Raw genomic sequence first — 24,366 nt, forward strand, 5'->3', positions numbered from 1 at the left:
CCGCCCTGAGCCCGGCTCTGACTGGGGAGGGCGGGGTATAAATAAAATTTATTATTATTATTATTATTATTATTATTATTATTATTATGATGATGTCCAGCCTAGGGGCTTGATTTGACTGACATTTCAATGAGGAGCCAGCGTGGGACCCTTTCTGGTCCAACCCCCTCCCTTCTCCCCAGCAAACCTCCAAGGCCAAACGACATGGGCTGAAATCTTTTCTGCCCCCCACCCCCGACTCAGTGCCTCGCGATGGGTGCCTCTGACCATGTGCAGAGTTGGCTTGGGAGCCCTTTCAGGGGCCGCAAAGTAGGGTTGGGATATTCAAAGGTTAAGAAAGGGAAACAAACTCTCCCTCAGCGAAACAATAAAAAATTTCATTCCAAGTCGAACTGTGGTCGAATTGCCTCTGAGCATGTCCAGACAGCACGCAACAGAGAGACAAATGTTCTGTGTGTATACATAGCTAAGGTTAAATACTTTCCAAGGGCATGCAAAGTACATTTTCTCTCAGCGGAGCAATTAATATTTTGTTTTGAAAAGCAGCTACAGTCAAGTTGCCACAGAGTGTGTACACTACCAATTTTCATCTGAATGAGGTGGTTTGAAAAAGCAACACCAAAATGAATTTAAGGATGTGGTGCCTCCAGGCAATTGAAGATTGTCTCATCCAGAAAACACCTTATGTAGAAAATGTGTAAGTTAAGATATTGTTGCAGGGGGGCGGGGGAGATAATGAAAACACGGAGCACACAATATAGGTTATTATTATTTTAATTCCTGCCCTCCTGTTCTGGCAAATCTTCAGTCGGTGGAGATGCCAGGCTGGGCGTAAGAAATTTGGATCGGTTGGCATAGCAACCTGCTAATATCTACTGTGTGCTCTGTGGAGTCCAATATTTCCATTTACAGATAGGTAAGAAGGCAGGTATGGGACGCGGGTGGTGCTGTGGGTTAAACCACAGAGCCTAGGACTTGCCGATCAGAAGGTCGGCGGTTCGAATCCCCGTGACGGGGTGAGCTCCCGTTGCTCGGTCCCTGCTCCTGCCAACCTAGCAGTTTGAAAGCACCTCAAAGTGCAAGTAGATAAATAGGTACCGCTCCGGTGGGAAGGTAAACGGCGTTTCCGTGCGCTGCTCCGGTTCGCCAGAAGCAGCTTAGTTATGTTGGCCACATGACTTGGAAGCTGTACGCCGGCTCCCTCGGCCAATAAAGCGAGATGAGCGCCGCAACCCCAGAGTCGGCCACGACTGGACCTAATGGTCAGGGATCCCTTTACCTTTACCTTTAAGAAGGCAGGTGGAAATGGCCAAGTGCCCTTTGCCTGCCTTGGGAGTAGAGGTGATGTTAGGAAGCTCAGAAACAGTGGCAGAGAAACTTTCCTCTATGTCTCCAGACGAAGGGCCGCACCCCATTCTGAGCAACTTTCTGGGGGCCATGTGGGGATGGGGGGGCAGAGGCAAAAGGCGTGCAAAATTTACCTTTGTACAGTAGATCACACACATTCACACAACCCTCGCTTTCCTCTATCTGAGAGGCGCGATCTAGCCATGCAAGGAGAGAGTGCAAAGCGAGGGCCGGTGAGGGAGTGTTCTGAGGGCCGGATGGAGAGACCCAGAGAGCCGCATTGGGTTCCCGAACTTGAGTTCCCACTATTGACACCCCAGTGGCCTATTCCGAAATAGATCCACTGAGGCAGCTGTGGGGGTACTCGGCTTCTGTAGGCACCACCCACGAGGGACCCACTCACCGATGCCCGGAGACACCACCCGCTCGTAGTGGTAGGGGTTGACGCAGACGCTGTCGTACTTGAGGTCGAAGGCGAACTGGCAGAACTTGACGTGCTTGAGCTCGTTCTTGTGCAAGTCCGGCCAGCGCCACAGGCGGGAGTAGATCACGTGGGGGAAGCCTTTGCGCCCGGCCACCTGGTTGCGGGGAGAAGGGGGTACGTGGAGGGGGAAAAGATGGCAGAGGACACCGTTAGGGCAGGAGCAGAGATGGCGAGGGCAGATGCAAACCCTCCAAGTCTCCCTCTTTTCCTGGGACCGTCCGGGATTTACAGAAGCCGTCCTGGTTTCTGATTTGATCCATGAACGTCCCACTTTTCCCTATTTTCACCAGAGAAATGTTGGAGGGTATGGAGTTATGCGACCCCCGAGCTAAGGAGATAAGTAACTATGCAACCTTTAGAAGACATCTGAAGGCAGCCCTGTATAGGGAAGTTTTTTTTTTTTAATGTTTAACGTTTTATTACGTTTTTATATACCTGAAGGAGCGTCTCCACCCCCATTGTTCTGCCCGGACGCTGAGGTCCAGCGCCGAGGGTCTTCTGGCGGTTCCCTCACTGCGAGAAGCAAAGCTACAGGGAACCAAGCAGAGGGCCTTCTTGGTGGTGGCACCCGCCCTGTGGAACGCCCTCCCACCAGATGTCAAAGAGAACAACAACTACCTGACATTTAGAAGACATCTGAAGGCAGCCCTGTTTAGGGAAGTTTTTAAAGTGTGACATTTTAATGTATTTTTAATCTTTGTTGGAAGCTGCCCAGAGTGGCGGGGTACAAATAAATTATTATTATTATTATTATTTTATATATGTTGGAAGCTGCCCAGAGTGGCTGGGCCAACCCAGTCAGATGTGCAGGGTATAAATAACATCATTAGTTTTATCATGGAATAGGACACCCCTATTTTCACTGGAGAAATGTTGGAGGGTGTGTTAAGAGGAGCCCAGCTGGAGCAGATTTAAAGGACAGGAGGGCCTCTGCTGTGCGGCAGGGGGTTATTTACATATTTATTATCACATTTTTATGCCACTTAAGAGCTCAACACGACCCAAGGGCTTTCCCCGCTCTACATTTCAATCTCACAGCAACCCTTGGGGCCAGGCTGACAGACAGGGACTGGCCCCAAGTTGCCCAGCAGGTTTCATGACTGAGAGGGGACTCAAACCCAGGTCTCCCAGGCCCTAGACCCGACATTGCTTCACGTGGGCTCTCAATTCACACGCAGCACAGATACGGACTGGGGAACCTCTGACCCCATAGAGAAGAGTCAGGGAATTTTTTTTTCAGACTGAGGGCCGTGTTCCCACCTGCAGAGGGCCACCTTGCAGTGGTGGGCGGGGCCAGAGGTCCAAAGTGGGTGGGGCAACGGAGGACCATGAATGTAGATGTTGCCTTTGTGGAGTAGGCTGGCTTCAACACATTCACACATCCTGCAGCCAGGCAAGGAAAAAGCATGATTCGGGGTCAAGGAGCCGCTCCGGCCAGGGTGGAGTTGCACACTCCTCCGCTGAGTTCCCTGCCAAAAGCCCCATAGGATTTCTCCTCCTCATCATCATCATTTTATTATTTATACCCCAACCATCTGGCTGGGTTTCCCCAGCCACTCTGGGCGGCTCCCAACAGAAGACTAAAAACAGAATAAAACATTAAACATTACAAACTTCCCTAAACAGGCCTGCCTTCAGAGGTCTTCTAAAACTCAGATAGTTGTTTATTTCCTTGACATCTGATGGGAGGGCGGTCCACAGGGTGGGTGCCACCACCGAGAAGACCCTATGCCTGGTTCCCTGTAACCTCACTTCTTGCAGGGAGGGAACCGCCAGAAGGCCCTCGGAGCTGGACCTCCGTGTCCGGGCAGAACGATGGGGGTGGAGACGTTCCTTCAGGTATACAGTGGTACCTCTGGTTAAGTACTTAATTCGTTCTGGAGGTCCGTACTTAACTTGAAACTGTTCTTAACCTGAAGCACCACTTTAGCTAATGGGGCCTCCTGCTGCCGCCATGCCGCCGGAGCACGATTTCTGTTCTCATCCTGAAGCAAAGTTCTTAACCTGAAGCACTATTTCTGGGTTAGCGGAGTCTGTAACCTGAAGCGTATGTAACCTGAAGCGTATGTAACCCGAGGTACCACTGTACTGGGCTGAGGCTGTCTAGGGCTTTAAAGGTCAGCACCAAGACTTTGAATCATAGCTGTGAACTTTTCCCTTTTCTTGTGAGGAATCCTATTCGGAATAAGGGAATTTCCCTTAAAAAAAGGGAAACGTTGACAGCTGTGCTTTGAATTGTGCTTGTAAACGTAATGCTCAGGCACTCCTGTTGCCAGAGCTGCAAATTCCATGTATCTCACAGCAGAGAAGGAATCAATTTCCCCATTTTCCTCCAACTCGATGGAAGAAAATAAAAAGCAAACAGGCGTAGTTTTATCCCCTCCACCCTCTGCAAGAACCTTCCTTTCTTTCCTGGGGGGCGGTGCATGCCTGTGTTGTGGACAGGGCCCTCACACTCATTTTTGGCCCTCGCACTCATTTTTCCCCACACGGTTTCTGGCTGACGCTGAATTCAGACATAACAACAGCCCCCCCCCCTTTCCCCGCGGCTTCAAGAACCAGACAGTGACTCATCCTCTGGGCAGACAGGGAGGGAGGGGGCACAGCATGGCTAGCAGAGAAAAAGAGATTTGTTTGGGGGTGAGGGTTAAAAGGGATGGGGTTGGTGACCCCCACCCCCCAAAACGAAACCTCAAGAGTCCTCTTTATCTGGTATTCTGTTGGGCGGGGGTCAAAAATGGGACACGCACACAAACACGCTGCTTCCATCCAAGCCAGCAATAATCCCTCCCAAATTTCAAGGCCTTTTGAGAAGGATTTGCTTTCCGCTCTTTGGGTGGGCTCTGATTTAAGGAGACAAAAAAAACCCGGACACATCTGTCGCCTTTCCTTGTCCTGCCCCCCAATATTATTCTTAATTTAATACATTAACCCTAACCCTTCACCCTAAGGTCCTAGGCTGGGTTGTATTAGATTAAAAAAAACAAACACTTACAACGGCAAAGAATAACAACAAATAACTATAAAAGCAACAAAATCCAGACATATATTTAGATTTTCAATGGTTCTGCGTTAGAAATCCTCACTGCTGTTTTCTAAAGAGAGATTACTTGTACCTCATGGGATGTGTGCGCGCAGGAATATAATTGGTTTAATACTTCAAACTGCCTCGAAACCTCTTTGCCAATCGATAGTATATTCAAATCACTGCTACCCCACACCAATCACGGTAATTATTATTTTGTCTGATTTCAAGAGGCAAAATCCTAAGGCAAAAAAGTAGGTCAACAAGGGATTCAACAATCCCCAGGAAATGTGGGGCAGGGGCTCCTGGACTTTAATCCCCTTCCTTATTTGTAGAGCAAATAACACCCCCCCACTTTTCTAGCCTTGGCCAAACTCTGCTCTGAGGGTTTCCCATTGCAGTCTTTCTCTACTTGTAGGTCCCCAGACGTTGTTGAACTACAACTCCCATCACCCCTAGCTAGCAAGGCCAGAGCTCAGGGATGATGGGAGTTGTAGTCCAACAACATCTGGGGACCCACAGGTTGAGAACTGCTGCATTAGGGCATCCGATTGGCTGCTGTGAGAACAGGGTGCTGGGCTGGATGGGCCGCCATTGGCTGGATCCTCTCCAGGACTCTTCTGATGTTCTTATTGTCCCGCCCCCCCCCCCCCGCACTGGGTGTTTTGCACTACAACTTCCATCAGCTCCTGGCTAGCACAGTCGATGATCAGGGATGATGGGAACTGTAGTTCAAAACATCTTGGCAGTTCTGAGTCACTCATTGTTTAAGACGGAAATGCGGGGAGGGTGGTCAACAACTTTATCCGGACTCTCACTTTGGGGAATATGGCAACCCCAGCCATGATAGCTGGGGCTGATGGGAACTGTAGTCCAACATCATTTGGAGGGCCTTGGCCTCCCCAACCCTGCTTTATACCTCTGAAACGTCCATTAATATATGTCAGAACGTGTATTAATATATGTTAATATAAATCCAGACGGTGACAGCAGTCACGAAATTAAAAGACGCCTGCTTCTTGGGAGAAAAGCAATGACAAACCTAGACAACATCTTTAAAAGCAGAGACATCACCTTGCCGACAAAGGTCCGTATAGTTAAAGCTATGGTTTTCCCAGTAGTGATGTATGGAAGTGAGAGCTGGACCATCAAGAAGGCTGATCGCCGAAGAATTGATGCTTTTGAATTACGGTGCTGGAGGAGACTCTTGAGAGTCCCATGGACTGCAAGAAGATCAAACCTCTCCATTCTGAAGGAAATCAGCCCTGAGTGCTCACTGGAAGGACAGATCCTGAAGCTGAGGCTCCAATATTTGGCCATCTCATGAGAAGAGAAGACTCCCTGGAAAAGACCCTGATGTTGGGAAAGATGGAGGGCACAAGGAGAAGGGGACGACAGAGGACGAGATGGTTGGACAGTGTTCTCGAAGCTACAAACATGAGATCCACCAAACTGCGGGAAGCAGTGGAAGACAGAAGTGCCTGGCGTGTTCTGGTCCAGGGGGTCATGAAGAGTCGGACATGACTAAACAACTAAACAACAACAATAATATAAATCCAACCTCTCAGACCAAGTGGGAAGCAAGAGTCCTTTGACAGTAGGCCACACACTGATTCAAATTTCCATATTGTAAATTAAAGTGTTTGTGATATATTTGGTACTATTTAATTTACACTATATATTTATATTATGTGTGTGTGTGTGTGTATAACATGACACAATTGGTAGTCTTAATGTATTTCATTATTAAGCCAATTGAATACACAAACAGATGGATGTGCTTTCATTGACAACGCAAAAAGGATTGCTTTAAGTTAATGCTTTAAGAGGTTTTTTCTTGAACGGACCACTCTGATTGGTTGGGATATGAAAGAGCTTGTGGCACTCAAGTGACATTGCTGGACTCCCAACTCCAACCAGCCCCTGACCATCAGCCATGCTGGCTGAGGATGATGGGAGCTGGACCCTACAACATCTGGAAGGCTCACAGTTTCCCCACCAATGGTTTAAAATAGGTGCAAGCTTTTGGGCCACATGGAATCTTTTTTTAAAAAAAGATCTCCAATAACGAAGTTGTTTAGGAAGTGCAAAGTTCCGTCTAGATTTTAGGAGCTGAAAAACTTGCTTCAGACATGCTGTTTTCCACAGCGGGTTAGCAGAAAGGCTCCGTGGCAGAGAACACCTGCTTGGCATGCAGAATGATGTCATAGACACACTTTTTTTGTGTGCTTTAGAGGATGGTTGAGGACCCTCAGGCACTCAACTTGCCATCCTCTCCTGGGCTCCACTGTGCCCCCTTTGTGCTCCTGCTGTGCTGGGGTGCATAACTGAACCCTCATCGAGAGGGGAGCAGGTGCGAGCGAGCGAACTAGCTCACTGCACAAATTTGTTGTTGTTTAGTCGTTTAGTTGTGTCCGACTCTTTGTGACCCCCTGGACCAGAGCACGCCAGGCACTTCTATCTTCCACTGCCTCCCGCAGTTTGGTCAGACTCATGCTGGTCTCTTCAAGAACACTGTCCAACCATCTCGTCCTCTGTCATCCGCTTCTCCTTGTGCCCTCCATCTTTCCCAACATCAGGGTCTTTTCCAGGAAGTCTTCTCTTCTCATGAGGTGGCCAAAGTATTGGACCCTCAGCTTCAGGATCTACCCTTCTGGTGAGTACTCAGGGCTGATTTCCTTCAGAATGAATACGTTTGATCTTCTTGCAGTCCATGGGACTCTCAAGAGTCTCCTCCAGCACCATAAATCAAAAGCATCAATTCTTTGGTGATCAGCCTTCTTTATGATCCAGCTCTCACTTCCATACATCACTACTGGGAAAACCATAGCTTTTAGTATATGGACTTTCGTTGGCAAGGTGATGTCTCTGCTCCATTCACTCAGTGGCATGTGGTCCTTCGAAGGTGGCCCAGGAGGGACAGCGGCCCTCAGTCTGAACGAGGTTTCTAGCTAGAGACTCTGATCCTAAGGTACAAACCACCACTTGGGACGCATTCACAAGCATACATTTAAATAGAAATCGTGGGACATGTTTTCTTGTTCTTCCTATTGTGATATCCGCCACCATTTCATTAATCCAATTTTACAAAGTAGGAAGATCCAAATATTGATCTTTCGACTGACCGGTCTCCTGAGATTCCTGCCAAAATACCTAGATTTATTGTGCAGCAGCCATAGCTTGCTGGCGCAGGATCTTGTCCGAACTACTGACACCTCAAATTGTTCCTCATCATTTTAATATAATAATTTCATATTCCCCACTGTTTTTTTATATTTTACATTGTTTCTAATGCCTATATTTAATATTGTACTTAGTGTATCCTACTGTGTTTTCTGTCTTTTGTTTTCTTCCCTCCTTCTCAACTGGTTATTGGCCGAAATAAATTAATGCAACCATTCAAATCACCATTATGTCACTTTAAACAGTCATGGCTTCCTCCCCGATTCTGGGAGCTGTAGCGTGTTAAGGGGTGCTGAGAGCGGTTAGGAGAACCCCTGTTCCCCTCACAGAGCTATAATTCCCAGAGGGTCCTGTAGCTCTGGGAACTGTAGCTCTGTGGGGAGAATAAATGAGGCCTCTTCGCAACTCTCAGCATCCTTAACGAACTACAGTTCCCAGGATCCTTTGGGGAGGCTAGAACTTAGTTGAATACAACTGTACAGTGCATTTAGTGTGCCCCTGGGAACCGTAGTTTGTTAAGGGCAGTGGCGTAGCGTGGGTTGTCAGCACCCGGGGCAAGGCAAGTAATTTGCACCCCCTAACCCGTGGATTTGCGCCCCCTAACCCGTGGATTTGCGCCCCCTAACCCTAACCCCCAGATGTTGCGCCCGGTGCGGACGGCCCCCCCTGTACCCCCCATGCTACGCCACTGGTTAAGGGTGCTGGGAGTTGTCAGGAGGTTGTTTGCTCCCCTCAGAAAACCGCAGTTCCCAGAGTTCCCTGGGAAGAGGGACCGACTCTGGGAGTTGTAGCTTTGTGACAAGACTTGACAACAACTCCCACCAACCTTAACAAACCACAGTTCCCAGAATCCTTTGGGAGGAAAGCCATGAGTGTTTAAACTGCTACCAAGAAGACAAAAACTTCAAGAAAGAATGGGAAAAGTTTATAACTTACTTAGGAGACCGCTGTAGGCAGGATTTTAATTGCACTTGCAGTTTAACAAATACAGTAGATAATATGGATAGATATAAAACATAGACGAGGATATAATATGCAGGTGAAAACGTTGAAGTTAGGACCCACTGATGGGATGAGGGGAAGTTGCGAGATTCAGAGAAATCTCAAAATGTGGCTATGTATTTGGTACAGTGGTACCTCGGGTTACATATGCTTCAGGTTACAGACTCTGCTAACCCATAAATAGTGCTTCAGGTTAAGAACTTTGCTTCAGGATGAGAACAGAAATCGTGCTCCGACAGTGCAGCAGCAGTGGGAGGCCCCATTAGCTAAAGTGGTGCTTCAGGTTAAGAACAATTTCAGGTTAAGTACGGATCTCCAGAACGAATTAAGTACCTAATCCAAGGTACCACTGTATTGTTAAAAATCCAATTAAAAAAAATAAATCATTTTTTTATTAGTTTTCATTTGGGAAAATGTGTATGTAAGTGTGTTTACAGTGTTATGTCGTGTTCTTTGGTTAATTTCTATTTTTGAAAAAATTAACAACAATTAATTAAAAAAAAAATAAAGTGGTATCATAGTGCTTTAAATGTGTCGTGTGAATGTGGCCTCAGTGGGGAGAGCTGAGGTGGTGAGGCGGCGGCGGCAGCGCTGTTGTTCCCATGCGCCGGCTGTGCCACCCCGAATAACCCCAGCGCCACAGGTTTACCTGCAGGCGGCCATCGAGGGTGCGCTGAATGGTGACACACTTGCTAGGATGAGCCCCGTTGGTGGTGATGGCCGTGATGAGGGAGTCCAGCTCATCCTTCTTCTCCTTCAGCTTCTTGACCAGGCTCTCGATGGCCCGCTTGGCAAACGACTCGTTCTCCCCACCCTGCCGGTGGCACATCAGGCTGTGCACAATGCTCAGGCACGCATCGCTGCTGCTGGGCTGGCTCAGGGACATGGCGGGAGCAGCGTTGTTCTGGACGGGGGGGGGGGGGGGGGAGAAGCCAAGCAGACAGCCATCAGCCTCCCCCACACCAAATAATAATAATAATAATAATAATAATAATAATAATAATAATGATGGAGATACACAATTTGTCAAGTTCCCCAAGGAAGAAATTGATCATTTAATGCAGTGTCACCTTTGGAAAGGGACGCGGGTGGCGCTGTGGGTTAAACCACAGAGCCTAGGACTTGCCAATTGGAAGGTCGGCGGTTTGAATCCCCGTGATGGGGTGAGCTCCCGTTGCTCTTTCTCTGCTCCTGCCAACTTAGCAGTTTGAAAGCACCTCAAAGTGCAAGTAGATAAATAGGTACCACTCCGGTGGGAAGGTAAACGGCGTTTCCGTGCGCTGTTCTGCTTCGCCAGAAGCGGCTTAGTCATGCTGGCCACATGACCCGGAAGCTGTACGCCGGCTCCCTCGGCCAATAAAGCAAGATGAGCACCACAACCCCAGAGTCGGTCACGACTGGACCTAATGGTCAGGGGTCCCTTTACCTTTACCACCTTTGGAACTCACTGCCTCTTGATATCAGGCAGGTCCCTTCCCTTCTTTTCCGCATTGGCTAAAAAGGTTTTTGTTTAGAGAAGCCTGCCCAGACTGGTGTGTGTTTTAATCTGTTTCTAATTCAACTTTTTTTGAATCACGTTATTCATTTTATTTCAAAGCAGTTTGCGGGAGCGGGGAGATAAAGCAATGAAATCGTCAACAGGAAAAATTGACAACAACAACAGCTTAAGACTTTTGAGAAGTTAAAATTACAATAGACAAAAAAAGAGAGATAATTTTATTAGAATCGTAGAATTGGAAGGGAGCTTCAGGATCATCTAGTCTGACCCCACTGCAATGTAGCTGTCCCATACGGGAATCGAACCTGCGACCTTGGCATTATCAGTACCAAGCTCTACCCAGCTGAGCTACCTTGGATTTCTTTATTTCTTTCTTTATTTTTTACAATTGAGCAGTGTCTAAATTTCACAAAATAAAATAAATAAACAAACAATAGGTTGTCCGAATCTTTCAAGCTACGGGGCGGGAACACTTTATTCAAGGCCTGCTCAATGCTCCAGGCAGTGTTTCAAAAGGCTGGCAGCCTCCAGACTCAAAACACCATGTTGTGTTTTATTAGATTATAAACCTGAGGACAGAGAATGGGTTTCTTTTCTGTTTTTAGTGAACTTGTGAAATGCTCCGGGAGCCCTTTTTTTGGCTGATGAAACTCTTTTAGTCAATAAACTTACAAAATTATTTCAGTAAACAAACTTACAATAATAATTTTTCCTTTAAAAAAACAACAACCAGATTCAGGAAAACTGGTGGAAAGCCTTGCTGAAGACAGAATCACCGTATTTTTCGCTCCATAAGATGCACCTGACCATAAGGCGCACCTAGTTTTTAGAGGGGGAATGCAAGGGAAAAAATATTCTTTAAAGGGAGTGCTGAGCAAAGACTGTATACATCCCAGGCTCAGCTCAGCGCTCCCTTTAAAGAGCCATGCGGAGCATGTGTGCGGCGCTTGCAGGCTTTTCCCCGAGGAGGGAGAAGGGCAGGCTTTTCCTCGGGGAAAAGCCCCCAAGAGCCACACACATGCTCCGCGCAGCTCTTGGGGGCTTTTGCGGGAGGTGGGGGAAGTGAGAGAGCCTGCGGAGGCTTCGCGCAACGCAGCGCTCCCTCTAGAGCCAGTGTGGTGTAGTGGTTAAGAGCGGTAGACTCATAATCTGGGGAACCGGGTTCGCGTCTCCGCTACTCCACATGCAACTGCTGGGTGACCTTGGGCCAGGCACACTTCTCAGCCCCACTCACCTCACAGAGTGTTTGTTGTGGGGGAGGAAGGGAAAGAAGAATGTTAGCCGCTTTGAGACTCCTTCGGGTAGCGATAAAGCGGGATATCAAATCCAAACTCTTCTTCTTCTTCTAGCTGTTCTGGCTTTTGGATAGCCCCGCGAAGCCTCGCAGGGCACAGGGATGAAGGCTGCCCGTGCCCTGCAGAGGCTTCACGTGGCTAAGCCAGAAGTTAGAACAGAAGTTCTGGCTTCTGGGATAGCCCGCAAAGCCTGCATTCGCTCCATAAGACACACACACATTCCCCCTAACTTTTTAGGAGGGGAAAAGTGCGTCTTATAGAGCGAAAAATACGGTAACTAGCAAACGAAAGAAGAACAAGCCTTGCTAAAGCAGAACCAGCAAGGCTGCTTGAAGGATGGGTCCCGTCACACCAACCCGAGAGAGTTTTGAGAGTGTCAATAAGCTTATAGAGGTGGATCCAGTCATTATTGTGGGCTTAAAAAAATAAAAGACTTTTGATAAAGTCCTGCACACCAAAGAGTCCTGATTATTTGGGAACATGAGATGAGAGGGCTGGTGGGTCAGCAACTGGAGAAGGAACAGAGAGAAGAAATAAATGGACAGTGCTCCCAATGGAGAGATGTGGAAAGCAGAGTCCCACAAGGGCTGATATTGGGACCTGTTAAGGGTGCTGGGAATTGTAGCCCTGCGAGGGGCAAACTACAGTTTCCAGGATTCTTTGGGCAAAGTCACATGCTTTAAATGTATGGTGTGTTTATGGGACCCTCAACAGTTCAGGGAAATGTTTTAGCACATGTAAACAATTTCAAGCTGGGGGGGGGGGGACCTGGTAAAACCTGCCACAGTTCAAGGATTCTATAACATTGCTTAAAAAAATTCACGTGATTGCTTTTTGTGTGTCAAGGGCAAGTACGAACTGGGGGGGGGGGCTGGAATACAAAACAACCCCCTCCCAAATGATTCAAACTTATCTCCATTGCCTTGAGAACTAGAAATTTGCTCGTTTCTTTTTTAATGAAAAGGGATGTCCTTTGGTGGATGAGCTCTGAGCTCAATACCAAACACTTTGTCACAAATACTGATAACACACACAGAGCGCAGGTTTTACAGAAAATGTGCTCCTGCAAGATGTAGTGACAGCAAAACATTTAGATGGATAATTTGGAAGAGGATTAGGCAAATGAACGCAGGTTAAAGCTACCAATGGCTATGCTCTAACACAGGGGTCAGCAAAATTTTTCAGCAGGGGGCTGAACCACTGTCCCTCAGACCCTGTGGGGGGCCGGACTATATGGGGGGGGGGAATGAATGAATTCCTATGCCCCACAAATAACCCAGAGATGCATTTTAAATAAAAGGACACCTTCTACTCATGTAAAAACATGCTGATTCCTGGACGGTCCATGGGCTGGATTTAGAAGGCAATTGGGCCGGATCTAGCCCCCGGGCCTTAGTTTGCCTACTCATGCTCTAACTACACTGTCGGAGGCAGTATGCTGGGAATCGCATGTGGGGAGCACGCTGTTGAGCTTAGTCCTCACTTGTGGGCTTCCCATAAAGATTTCTGACTGGCCAATGCGATAACAGATGGCCCTTGGGCCTGGCCCAGCAAGTCTCGTGTTGTTATATTATTGCTCTCCACTACCCACTGAGGGCTAGAAACTTACTCGATCCTTTTTAACCGAAAGGGGGCATTCTTAGAATGCTTGTAAGATTATGCTCACATGATTACAGCGGTACCTCAGTTTCCGAATGGAATCCGTTCCAGGAGACCATTTGCGTTCCGAAACGTTCGAAAGCTGAAAACTCAGTACGGAAGCCTCAAAACGGAAAATTCAATATGGAAGCCGCGTTTCATGTTCAACTTCTGAGGCGCGTTCGAAAACCGAAGCATTTGCTTCCAGGTTTTCGGCGTTCAAAAACCGAAACGTTTGTCAACGTTCGGAAACCGAGGTGCCGCTGTGTTTTATTATTATTATTATTATGCTCTGTAAAATGTGTTCTTAATGTGGTAAAACACCCGGGATCTTTTCATAGAGTCATAGAATCACAGTTATAAGGGACCTTAAGGATCATTTCATCCAACCCCTCACAATGCAGGAATAAGCAACTGTCCCATATGTTTACCAGCTCCACCTGGTACGCAGGATGGTACCAGCTCCACCTGCCCGTGGACTGTCTCGCCAGAGTGGTGCATGCTCTGGTTATCTCCCGCTTGGACTACTGCAATGCGCCCTACGTGGGGCTACCTTTGAAGGTGACCCGGAAACTGCAATTAATCCAGAATGTGGCAGCCAGACTGGTGACTGGGAACGGCTGCCAAGACTACAAAACACCGGGCTTGAAAGACCTACATTGGCTCCCAGTACGTTTCCAAGCACAATTCAAAGTGTTGGTGCTGACCTTTAAGGCCCTAAACGGCCTCAGTCCGGTATACCTGAAGGAGCGTCTCCACCCCCACCGTTCTGCCCGGACACTGAAGTCCAGTGCCAAGGGCCTTCTGGCGGTTCCCTCGCTGCGAGAAGCCACGTTACAGGGAACCAGGCAGAGGGCCTTCTTGGTGGTGGCACCTGCCCTGTGGAACGCCCTCCCACCAGGTGTCAAATAGAAAAACAACTACCAGACTATTAGAAGACATCTGAAGGCAGCCCTGTTTAGGGAAGCTTTTAATGTTTAACAGACTATTGTATTTTAATATTCTGCTGAAAGCCATCCAGAGTGGCTGGGGAAACCCAGCCAGTTGGGCAGGGTATAAATAAATTATTATTATTATTAGGATCGAACCTGCAACATTGAAGTTATCAGCACCGCGCTCTAACCAGCTGATCGCTGTATAAATTGAAATCATCATGATAATATCTGAGCTGAATACCAGATTACTCACTGCAAACACTGATGCACTCAGCATTAGATGGGGGGGGGGGCAGGGAGTCTCTTGAAGCATTTTGAGGGAAGTGCATGATGGGAAATTTATGCTAATAGGTGAACGAGGGCGGTCTTTGGTTTGCTTCAGAAAGAGAGGTCAACAGCTGGGGGTGGAAGCCACATGGGCCCGTGAATAAACTGAGCTTCCCGGTCCAGGGACAGTCTACCTCTTACGTTCCTGTCCTGGAGGGAAGTATAAACAGTGGGCTTCCTACAGGAATCCTGGAAAGAGAAACGAGTTAAGCCGATCCAGCAGGGCTCTCCTTACAGAAATAGCCATGGCTGCTGAGAATGAAGCCTCCCTATTCAGGCGCAGTCTACCGCCAAAGGCCAGGTACTAGGAAGAGAGAGCAGGGGTGGGCTGTTGCTTGTGAGCTTTGTGGCTTCTTCCTTTCAGAGTCAGGATATTGGGCTAGATGGGCATTTGACCTAACAAAGATCTTCTTAGGTTCTTAAGGACTGGAGCAGAAATTTGGGTCAGGGCTGGCAACGTTCCCATTTATATATATCTCCCTCCCCTACTAAACACACACACACAAACGGGGTCCCTTCAGAGTACTACAACTCAGGAAGAAGGCTGCATGTACTACACTTTATATAAGCATGTTTACATTATGTAGATTTCCAGCAAACCTCTGTTGCCTTGACCCAATTTATTATGCAAATGCTTTTACTACTTTCCAGGAATGATTCTGGAATTCACAGAGAGCAGAGATAAGGGCCATGAGCAAGGCTCTGAAGTATCTGCCTTCTAAAGCTGGACAGCGAACTCTCCAAATATTGTGGGACTCCACCTCCCATCATGCAGCGCATCCAGCGGTCATGGATAATGGAAGTTGTAGTCGAGCGATGTCTGGAGAGCCACTGATTCTCTCCTAAAGGACGGGCACCTCATTCCGAAACTTCCCAAGACTTTCTGAGATTCCAACCGCCTATCTTCTATCATTGCTTAGAACCATGAGAGCTAGTAAGTTTGCCCGGCTTAGAAAGGAAAGAAAGCAAAGGTTATTTGGAACGCAACTGACCGGCCTCGCTGGTCAAAGATATATGAGCCAGAAACGAACCTACATGAGGCATAAGACAAAAATCTCTGGAAGGAGTGAGGTGGAAAAATAGTCACCGCTGAGCCGGACAGAGCAATGGTCTGAGTCAGAACAAGGCGGCTTCCTACATCCACATTTAAATCATGCCTTTATTAGAATTGTAGATTTGGGACCCCAAGGTTCATCTAGTCCAACCCCCTGCAATGCGCGGGTGGTGCTGTGGGTTAAACCACAGAGCCTAGGACTTGCTGATCAGCAGGTCGGCGGTTCGAATCCCTGCGACGGGATGAGCTCCCATTGCTCGGTCCCTGCTCCTGCCAACCTAGCAGTTCGAAAGCATGTCAAAGTGCAGGTAGATAAATAGGTACCGCTCCGGCGGGAAGGTAAATGGGGTTTCTGTGCGCTGCTCTGGTTTGCCAGAAGCGGCTTAGTCATGCTGGCCACATGACCCAGAAGCTGTACGCCGGCTCCCTCGGCCAATAAAGCAAGATGAGCGCCGCAACCCTAGTCGGCCACGATTGGACCTAATGGTCAGGGGTCCCTTTACAACACAGAATACATTTGACCATGAGGACTACAAGCTTAGCGTTACATTTAAGGGAAAGGCCACAAAGTCACTGGTTGAGAATATACTTTACACATACAGAAGATACCCAGAGTCTGAAGAGTCACTGCCAGTCCGAGCTGAACAGACCAACATTTTGACTTGGCGTAAGGCCACATTCGGAGAGGTGACCGTCACCCACCTAATCCTGGAATAAAACAAGAATGGATGTAGCAGCAATAAAGGAACGTGCTTGTGCCAGGATGACGGGAGTCATGTGAGGGGGAAAGTATTCCTCCCTGTAACTTTGGAAGGAGGGATAGGGAGGCGTGACGCCCAGCCATCGCGGCAGAAAAACTGGAGACTGTGGGTGGGTCACTTGCAAGATTCCCTGCCCTTTAATAAGTTTCAGAAGAGAAGGATATTTATTCACCAGCCTGAGCTCCCTGGGGAAAGAGGAAAGGGGAAAGGAGCAGATCGACTAGGGGTTTTGTTTTGTTTTTGTCTTCCATGTTCTGGGTGGGCAGATAAAATAATATTGGGTGCAGTGTTTACCCCACGCCGAGTAGACACACATTGAAACGGGCAGTTAAAAACTAGCCTGCTTTGTTTGACTGTGTCTGCTCAGGGCAGAAAGAGCATCAAACTCAACCCAGGGTTCTTTCGCTCAGAAGAGAAGTAGAGCCTAGTGGTTAGAGGTGAGCAGAGGGAAGACTCATGGTGCCGAGGAGGGGGGGGAGTGGAATGTGAGGTCCCGGACTCCTGGGTTCTTTCTCTCCCCGCACTTTCTCTTTGGGCCCAAGCATGGGTCAAAGCTGGTTGGGATAATGTAGCCCAGTCAAACATATAAATGTCCCCGGAGCAGCGCATCCAGGTACAGAGACTTAGAGGGGGGAATCTTGAAATGACACAGAAACACAAAAAACTGCCTTGCACTGAGGCAGACGGTTGGTCTATCTAGCGCAGTATTGTCAACACGGGCCGGCAGCAGCTCTCCGGGGCTTCGGGCAGGAGGGTGTGTGTGTGTGTGTGTGCATTTCTCCATGCTCTACCCGGAGATGCCATCGTGAATCGAACCTGGCACCACCTGGGTGCAAAGCCACCGCGCTGCAGCCTTTCCCCATAAACAATGCAAGTTTCTAGTCCTCATCGTTCTGAACAAAGCACAAGCCCTCTCCGGGGGTTTCAGGCAGGGCCCTCTCCTCCCAGCCCTACCTGGCGACGCCTGGGACCTTTGGCAGGCCAAGCAGATGAGCTGCTACGGCCCCTCCCGGAGAAGTGGGGTGGGGGGATAGGGAAAGAGAGGGGCAGCGATCTGAAGCTGGAGGAGAGGAAACTCCGGACCCCGGTGCCCAGAAGTGGCGTGGAAAGGTTGGGGGGCAGCGATGCGGGAGACCCTCCTGCCAAATCAAACAGGGGGGGGGGGAGACTCACCGGCTATGGGCGATCCCTCTCCGGGGTGCACGGATGCTCTCCGCGGGGTTCAGACATGCTCCCCTGGACGTGGCAGGCGGATTAAGCCCCCCCTGGAAGGCGGCGGGATGCGCGTCGGCGGCGGCTGCTTTTGGAGAGGAACGCGCGCTCTCTTTGCGCTCTCTTCTCCAAATGGGAGCGAAAGACGGGGAAGGAGGCGGCGGCGAAGGCGCAGACTAAACACAGCCGAGCCAGACAATCGCCTGCCTGCTAGTCATGCTGTCAGCCGCAGCTTCGCCTCGGGGGGAGAGAGAGGGAGGGAGAGGGAGGGAGATGGGAAAAAGCAAATAGCGAATTCTCCACCGGGTCAGGCTGAGCGCAGCCCCTGCCGCCCTCCCGCTTCCCCATCTCCCGCCTCTCTCTTAACCGAACGAGATATTTATGGACATTTCCACCCCCGTTTTTCTTATCCCAGGAGATCTCCCTTCCCTGTTTGGTCCTTACAACAACCCTGGGAGGTAGGCTGGGTGGGGAGCGCGCAGATGGTTGAGTGGGGAGGATTCGAACCCTGGACATTGCCATCTCTGCTCATTTTGATTTGCACACCGCCTTTCCAGATTACTACGCGCGAGGCGGGTTTGCAAAGCCGGAGAAACAGCAAAACAGGCGGCAGAGATGCGCCTGATCAATCTGATCCAATATGAAAATGTCATAATAAAGACCTAACTTTGGAATAAACAGCTTATATCCAAGAAAGCGATGTTCAGCCATCCATTAGAATGTAACAGTAAACAGCAAATTGAAAATCAGAAAATGATAATTAAGCAAATCCAGTCTTGGCAATTGCAATAATTACTAAACTATAATCAATGGAAATAACAGTAATGCATAAAATGCATAAAATACAAGGACATATAAAACCATGTAAAAGGCTCAAATTGATAAACAGGAAATGTAAAGAAAATGAAGGAACATTCTTTCACCTCTGGTGGACATGCCCTAAGGTGAAGGTCTTCTGGGAAATGATATATAATGAGCTGAAAAAGGTATTTAAGTATACCTTCACTAAGAAACCAGAGGCCTTCCTTCTGGGTATTGTCGGCCAGAAGGTGTTAAAGAAGGACCGAACATTTTTTATGTATGCAACAACGGCAGCAAGGATTCTCATCGCAAAAAACTGGAAAACTCAAGATCTACCCACACTGGAAGAGTGGCAGATGCAGCTGATGGACTATATGCAACTGGCCGAGATGACTGGCAGAATCCGTGATCTGGGAGAAGAGAAGATGGAGGAAGACTGGGAGAAATTCAAGATGTATCTACAAAAACATTGTAATTTGGTTGAATGTTAAGAAGGATGCTAGATTATAAAAAATTGGCCACCACTAAATTAGATTTAAATTTGATGATAAGTGAGACTAAAGAAAATATAAAATTTTTTGGAAGAAGTGCTAGATTATATTTGAATGAGTGGACATGAGATTGTAAACAAGTTGATAATTTGTTTGGAAAAAATTTTTAACGATGTAAATGGGAGCGGGAGATGTGAGGGAGTCCAAAGAAGTGATGAAATTGTTGTGATAGAAGTAAGATCGTTTATTATTTGTGCATTTATATTTAAAAACTTTAATAAATATTTATTTAAAAAAAAAATTGATAAACAAGGACACACAACTTAATTTTTTTTTAAAAAAAGATATCCCTGAATTCCCAGGCACTGTAAGCTCCTCGAACCTGTAAGCCAGGGCTGAGGGTGGGAGGGGCTAAGGGGAAGTAGGCAGGGCAACAGATGCAAATTTCACCTTTGTATGGCAGGTGAGTTTCTACACCTGCAGCTACCTCTCTATCCTCTGTCCAGGGAAGTGAGGGGCATGTGCAGAGTTTGAGGACACATTCCAGTCAGCCTCCTTCAAAAAACCTAGCATGAAGTAGGACCGGTGAAGGCCTGGGAAATGCTCCGAGGGCCAGAGAAAGAAGTCTGGAGGGCCACATTCAGTGCCCAGACCTGAGGCTCCCCATCCATTCTTTATTCACCAGATCCTGCTTCCTTTCCCAATCTGGGCAACCATAGCTAGGATGACCCCTTTACCCCTTCTTCTCTCTTCCAGAACTTAACAACAATAACTGAGCAGCTTCTATTCCTCGCTCTCCCCTGTAATAAAAAGATAAAGGGACCCCTGACCATTAGGTCCAGTCGTGGCCGACTCTGGGGTTGCGGCGCTCATCTCGCTTTATTGGCCGAGGGAGCCGGCGTACATGACTGAGCCGCTTCTGGCGAACCAGAGCAGCGCACAGAAACACCATTTACCTTCCCGCTGGAGCGGTACCTATTTATCTACTTGCGCTTTGACGTGCTTTCAAACTGCTAGGTTGGCAGGAGCAGGGATCAAGCAACAGGAGCTCACCCCATTGCGGGGATTCAAACCGCCGACCTTCTGATCAGCAAGTCCTAGGCTCTGGTTTAGACCACAGCGCCACCCGCGTCCCAAATGTCTATTCTGTTAAAGAATAAATTGTGCCTTTTTACAGCCATGTTGCTGAATAGATTCAAACCGCCGACCTTCTGATCGGCAAGTCCTAGGCTCTGTGGTTTAACCCACAGCGCCACCCGCATCCTTCTCCCCTGTAATATCCCCTGGTTATTACCTCTCTCCTGAGACTTATAAAAGATCAGTGCAGTATCTCCTTCCTCCCACCAATTCACAGGCCTTGGCTCCCCACATTGTCCTATCCCAGGTCGGGGGGTAGAGTTGGGAACTGCGCCTGTTGAGTTTCAGCCTTTCGGCATCAAAATCAGGCAGCAGAAACCTTGACTTGAGCCAGAAAGTCCATATCAACATTTCCCAAAGTGCGTGACAGGCACAGACTAAAGTGTCAGACTGACTAAATGTGTAAAAGTCTTTCATTAGGCAAAAAAACCCCAAAATACTAGCTGTGTAGGCACCTGTCCTCTGTATCTCAGGGTGATTCACTGCCCAATTTTAGCCTCCTTCATTTATTTAGTATCTGTTACCTTTTTTTTTTTTTTTTTTTTGCTCACCCTTCCAAAAGAATGAAGGATTCTCCCCCTTCTTAACCTGCAAAACAACCCTGCAAAGCACCGTATTTTTCGTTCTATAAGCACACTTTCCTCCTCCTAAAATGTAAGGGGAAATGTGTGTGCGTCTTATGGAGCGAATGCAGGCTGTGCAGCTATCGCTGAAGCCAGGAGAGCAAGAGGGATCGGTGCCACACAAAGCCTCTTGAGCGCAGCGGGAGCGCTCCTGCCTCTTCGCTCAAGAGGCTTTGCGTTGCTTTCTTGTTTTCCTCCTCTAAAAACTAGGTGCGTCTTATGGTCGGGTGCGTCTTATAGAGCAAAAAATATGGTAGTTCAGGCTGAGGGCTCTCTCAAGGCTGCACCCGCCAGACTATTGTGTACCCCACCAGCCCCATCCAGCATTGCCAAAGTTCAGGGATGATGGGAGTTGTAATCCACAATCTCCGGAGGATAACCATTCACACTGATTACCCCAGGTCAACCGTTTTGGGGAGATGCGAGAGTCACGGGCAATTCCGATTTGAATTCAGAAAATAAGCATCCTTCTTTGGGGGGCGTTAGAAGTTTAAGGGGAACACAGGAAAAGCCTGCTAAATCAGGCCAATGGACCATCTTGTCCGGCATCCTGTTCTCACAGCGGCCACTGGGGAACCAGGAACCAGGATCTGACCACAAGAGCAACTCTCCCCTCCTGTGGGATTCGAAAGCATCACTGCCACTGGCAGAGCCATTGATCATAGACATCATAAAATTGGAAGGGACCCTGAGGATCATCTGCATTGCAGGAATACGCAGCTTACCCTTATGGGATCGAACCTGCAACCTTTGCATTATTAGCACCATGCTCTAAGCAGCTGAGCTATCCAGGCTGTCCTTCATGAATCTGTCCAATCCTCTTATAAAGCCATCAGAGTTGGTGGTGGGGGGGTTAGGGGAGAGGTGGTACCTCTGATGGGACGTGGGTGACGCTGTGGGTTAAACCACAGAGCCTAGGACTTGCCGATCAGAAGGTCAGCGGTTCAAATCTCCACAATGGGGTGAGCTCCCATTGCTCGGTCCCTGCTCCTGCCAACCTAGCAGTTCAAAAGCACCTCAAAGTGCAAGTAGATAAGGTAAAGGGAAGGGAAGGGAAGGGAAGGGAAGGGAGGGGAAGGGAAGGGAAGGGAAGGTAAACGGCGTTTCCGTGCGCTGCTCTGGTTCACCAGAAGCGGCTTAGTCATGCTGGCCACATGACCCGGAAGCTGTACGCCGGCTCCCTCGGCCAATAAAGCGAGATGAGCGCCGCAACCCCAGAGTCGGCCATGACTGGACCTAATGGTCAGGGGTATCTTTACTTTACTAGTCCCTCTGATGGGGGGCACACCATGCTCCTTCTGGGGCAGTTTGTCCACCTTTGGTCCCCACCCTGCACTCAGCTCTCACCTGTGGCTCCCAGAAGCTGTCGCCATGTGACAGTGCCCACCCCCCGGGAAACAGCTTTGACTGGCTGGCTAAAGCAGATGAGGGGAGTCAGTGGGTCTCAAACCCTCGGTGAGTTAGGGGCTTCCCCTGCATGCGAAGACAGGCAGATTGAGCGAATGAAAGCAATGGTGGGTCCAACAGTCGAGAAGGCTGTAGAACATGGGTAGGCAAACGAAGGCCTGGGGGCCAGATCCAGCCCAATCGCCTTCTAAATCTGGCCCATGGATGGTCAGGGAATCAGTGTGTTTTTACATGAGTAGAATGTGTCCTTTGACTTAAAATGCATCTCTGGGTCATTTGTGGGGCCTGCCTGGTGTTTTTACATGAGTAGAACGTGTGCTTTTACAGTGGTACCTCTGGATGCGAACGGGATCTGTTCCGGAGCCCCGTTTGCATCCTGAAGCGAACGCAACCCGAGTCTGCGTGTGTTGCAATTTGCCGCTTCCGTGCATGCGCGTGACGTCATTTTGAGCGTCTGCGCATGCGTGAGTGGCGAAACCCAGAAGTAATGCGCTCTGTTACTTCCGGGTCACCGCAGAGCGCAACCCGAAAACGTTTAACCCGAAGCTACTTCAGTCTGAGGTATGACTGTATTTAAAATGCATCTCTGGGTTATTTATGGGCATAGGAATTTGTTCACCCCCCAAAAAATAGTATGCCCCCCCACAAAAGGTCTGAGGGACAGTGGACTGGCTCCCTGCTGGAAAAGTTTGCTGACCCCTGATGTAGAAAGAAGTGAGGGGCAGATGGGGCTCGTCCACCTGGGAAGGGAGCCCATCTAGAAGAAGGAAAACTCTCATCCTAAACCTCTACCTTTGGGAAAAGAAAAGGCTCAGGAATAAATTCTACACAAATCCAGAGTGGAGCCCCTAAGACGGTTGTATGGCGCCTTGTACGCCTCCTTCCAGAAACTCCTGCAGCGAAGCTCGTGTCAAATGTATTGCTGTTTTATTTTTTTACTACATCAGTGAGGCTGAGAGGGGGGTCTGTGCAGCCCAGGACCTCCAGACACACTGCCCAGGATTGTGCCCCAAGGAGGTCACTTTGGTGCTGGTTTGACTCCCCTCCATTGTCTCTCAAGACAGACGGATGTCAACAAACAGAGCTGGTGGCCATTGCTGCCTCCAGTGCCCATGAGTTCCACAGTCTTAACTAAGCGCTGAATGTTTATCTGTCCCGAATCTTCCAACATTCAGCTTCACTGCACTTCCACAACTTCTGGGGTTCTGAGGCATAAAAGCGTTCCTTTCCTCACTTCCTCCATGCCACACATCGTTTTATAAACCGTGTCGCCTTTTCTCTAAACGAAAGAGTCCCAAACGTGGCAATCTTTCCTTATAAGGGAGAACATGGAGCCGGTGTTTTTCTGAAAGGAGCATTTGCAAATGGGGGAAAAAAACTAAACACCAGAATTCATGGGGCAGAGATGGAAATATTGCGTGAGGGGCAGGTGTGGGAACGCAAATCCTCCCTCCATATAACACACTCTTGTTGTGCATTGCTGTGTCTCAGCAAGCTGATTTTCGAGCACACTCTGGGAAAATCCTTGGCGGTTCCACAGACACAACAACAGGAGGAGAGAAATTAATCTCTTGCGAGCCTGGGACACTATAAGATAGCAGACACAATGTTTTCACACCCTATAAACCCTCCTCCCTTCCAAGACAATAATAAAAAAGTCCCACAAACTACACATCTGTTGATTATGGTTATGCTTTGTCTCTGCCACAGGGAGCAGCAAATCCAAGTTGCTGGAAAAACACAGCAGTGAGGGAAAAGTGAATAAAAGGTTTTCCCCCTCCCTCTCTTATATCACTGGAATTCGGGGACATCCAAGGAAGGTGAAGGTTCAGGTAAGGTAAAAGGACCCCTGGACAGTTAAGTCTAGTCAAAGGCAACTCTAGGGTTGTGGCGCTCATCTCGCTTTCAGGATGAGGGAGTCGGCGTTTTTCCACAGACAGCTTTCCGGGTCGTGTGGCCAGCATGACTAAACTGCTTCTGGCGCAACACAACACCGTGACGGAAACCAGAGCGCATGGAAATGCGGTTTACCTTCCCGCTGCAGTTGTACCTATTTATCAACTTGCACTAGTGTGCTTTCGAATTGATAGGTTGGCAGGAGCTGGGATAGAGCAACGGGAGCTCACCCCGTCACGGGGATTCAAAC

General features: G+C 48.5%; 1 protein-coding gene and 1 long non-coding RNA gene across 5 annotated transcripts in view; one reads left to right on the top strand and one right to left on the bottom strand.

Moving 5' to 3' along the window:
* The window catches only part of LOC309329873 (mothers against decapentaplegic homolog 4-like), a 38,920-nt gene that overhangs the window by 13,061 nt on the left and 1,493 nt on the right, over positions 1-24,366 (bottom strand). For 2 of the 4 annotated variants that reach the window (XM_081841051.1, XM_081841048.1), the window contains exons 1-3: positions 14,661-14,688; positions 9,691-9,945; positions 1,751-1,925 (exon numbers count right to left, since the gene is read on the bottom strand). In XM_081841051.1, coding sequence (XP_081697177.1) covers positions 1,751-1,925; positions 9,691-9,945; positions 14,661-14,684 — 454 coding nt within the window. In that variant the 5' untranslated portion in view covers positions 14,685-14,688. Of the gene's footprint in view, positions 1-1,750; positions 1,926-9,690; positions 9,946-14,660; positions 14,689-17,722; positions 18,373-24,366 lie in introns of those variants that run through there. The other 2 variants (XM_081841049.1, XM_081841050.1) reach the window with 2 other exon arrangements.
* The window catches only part of LOC309330208, a 162,784-nt gene continuing 150,439 nt past the window's right edge, over positions 12,022-24,366 (top strand). Inside the window, exon 1 of the long non-coding RNA XR_014151378.1 lies at positions 12,022-12,107. This is a non-coding gene — a long non-coding RNA (uncharacterized lncRNA). The remainder of the gene's footprint in view (positions 12,108-24,366) is intronic.

Source organism: Podarcis erhardii, assembly GCF_964252035.2.
Source record: "Podarcis erhardii genome assembly, chromosome: 15".
NCBI classification, from domain to species: domain Eukaryota; kingdom Metazoa; phylum Chordata; class Lepidosauria; order Squamata; family Lacertidae; genus Podarcis; species Podarcis erhardii.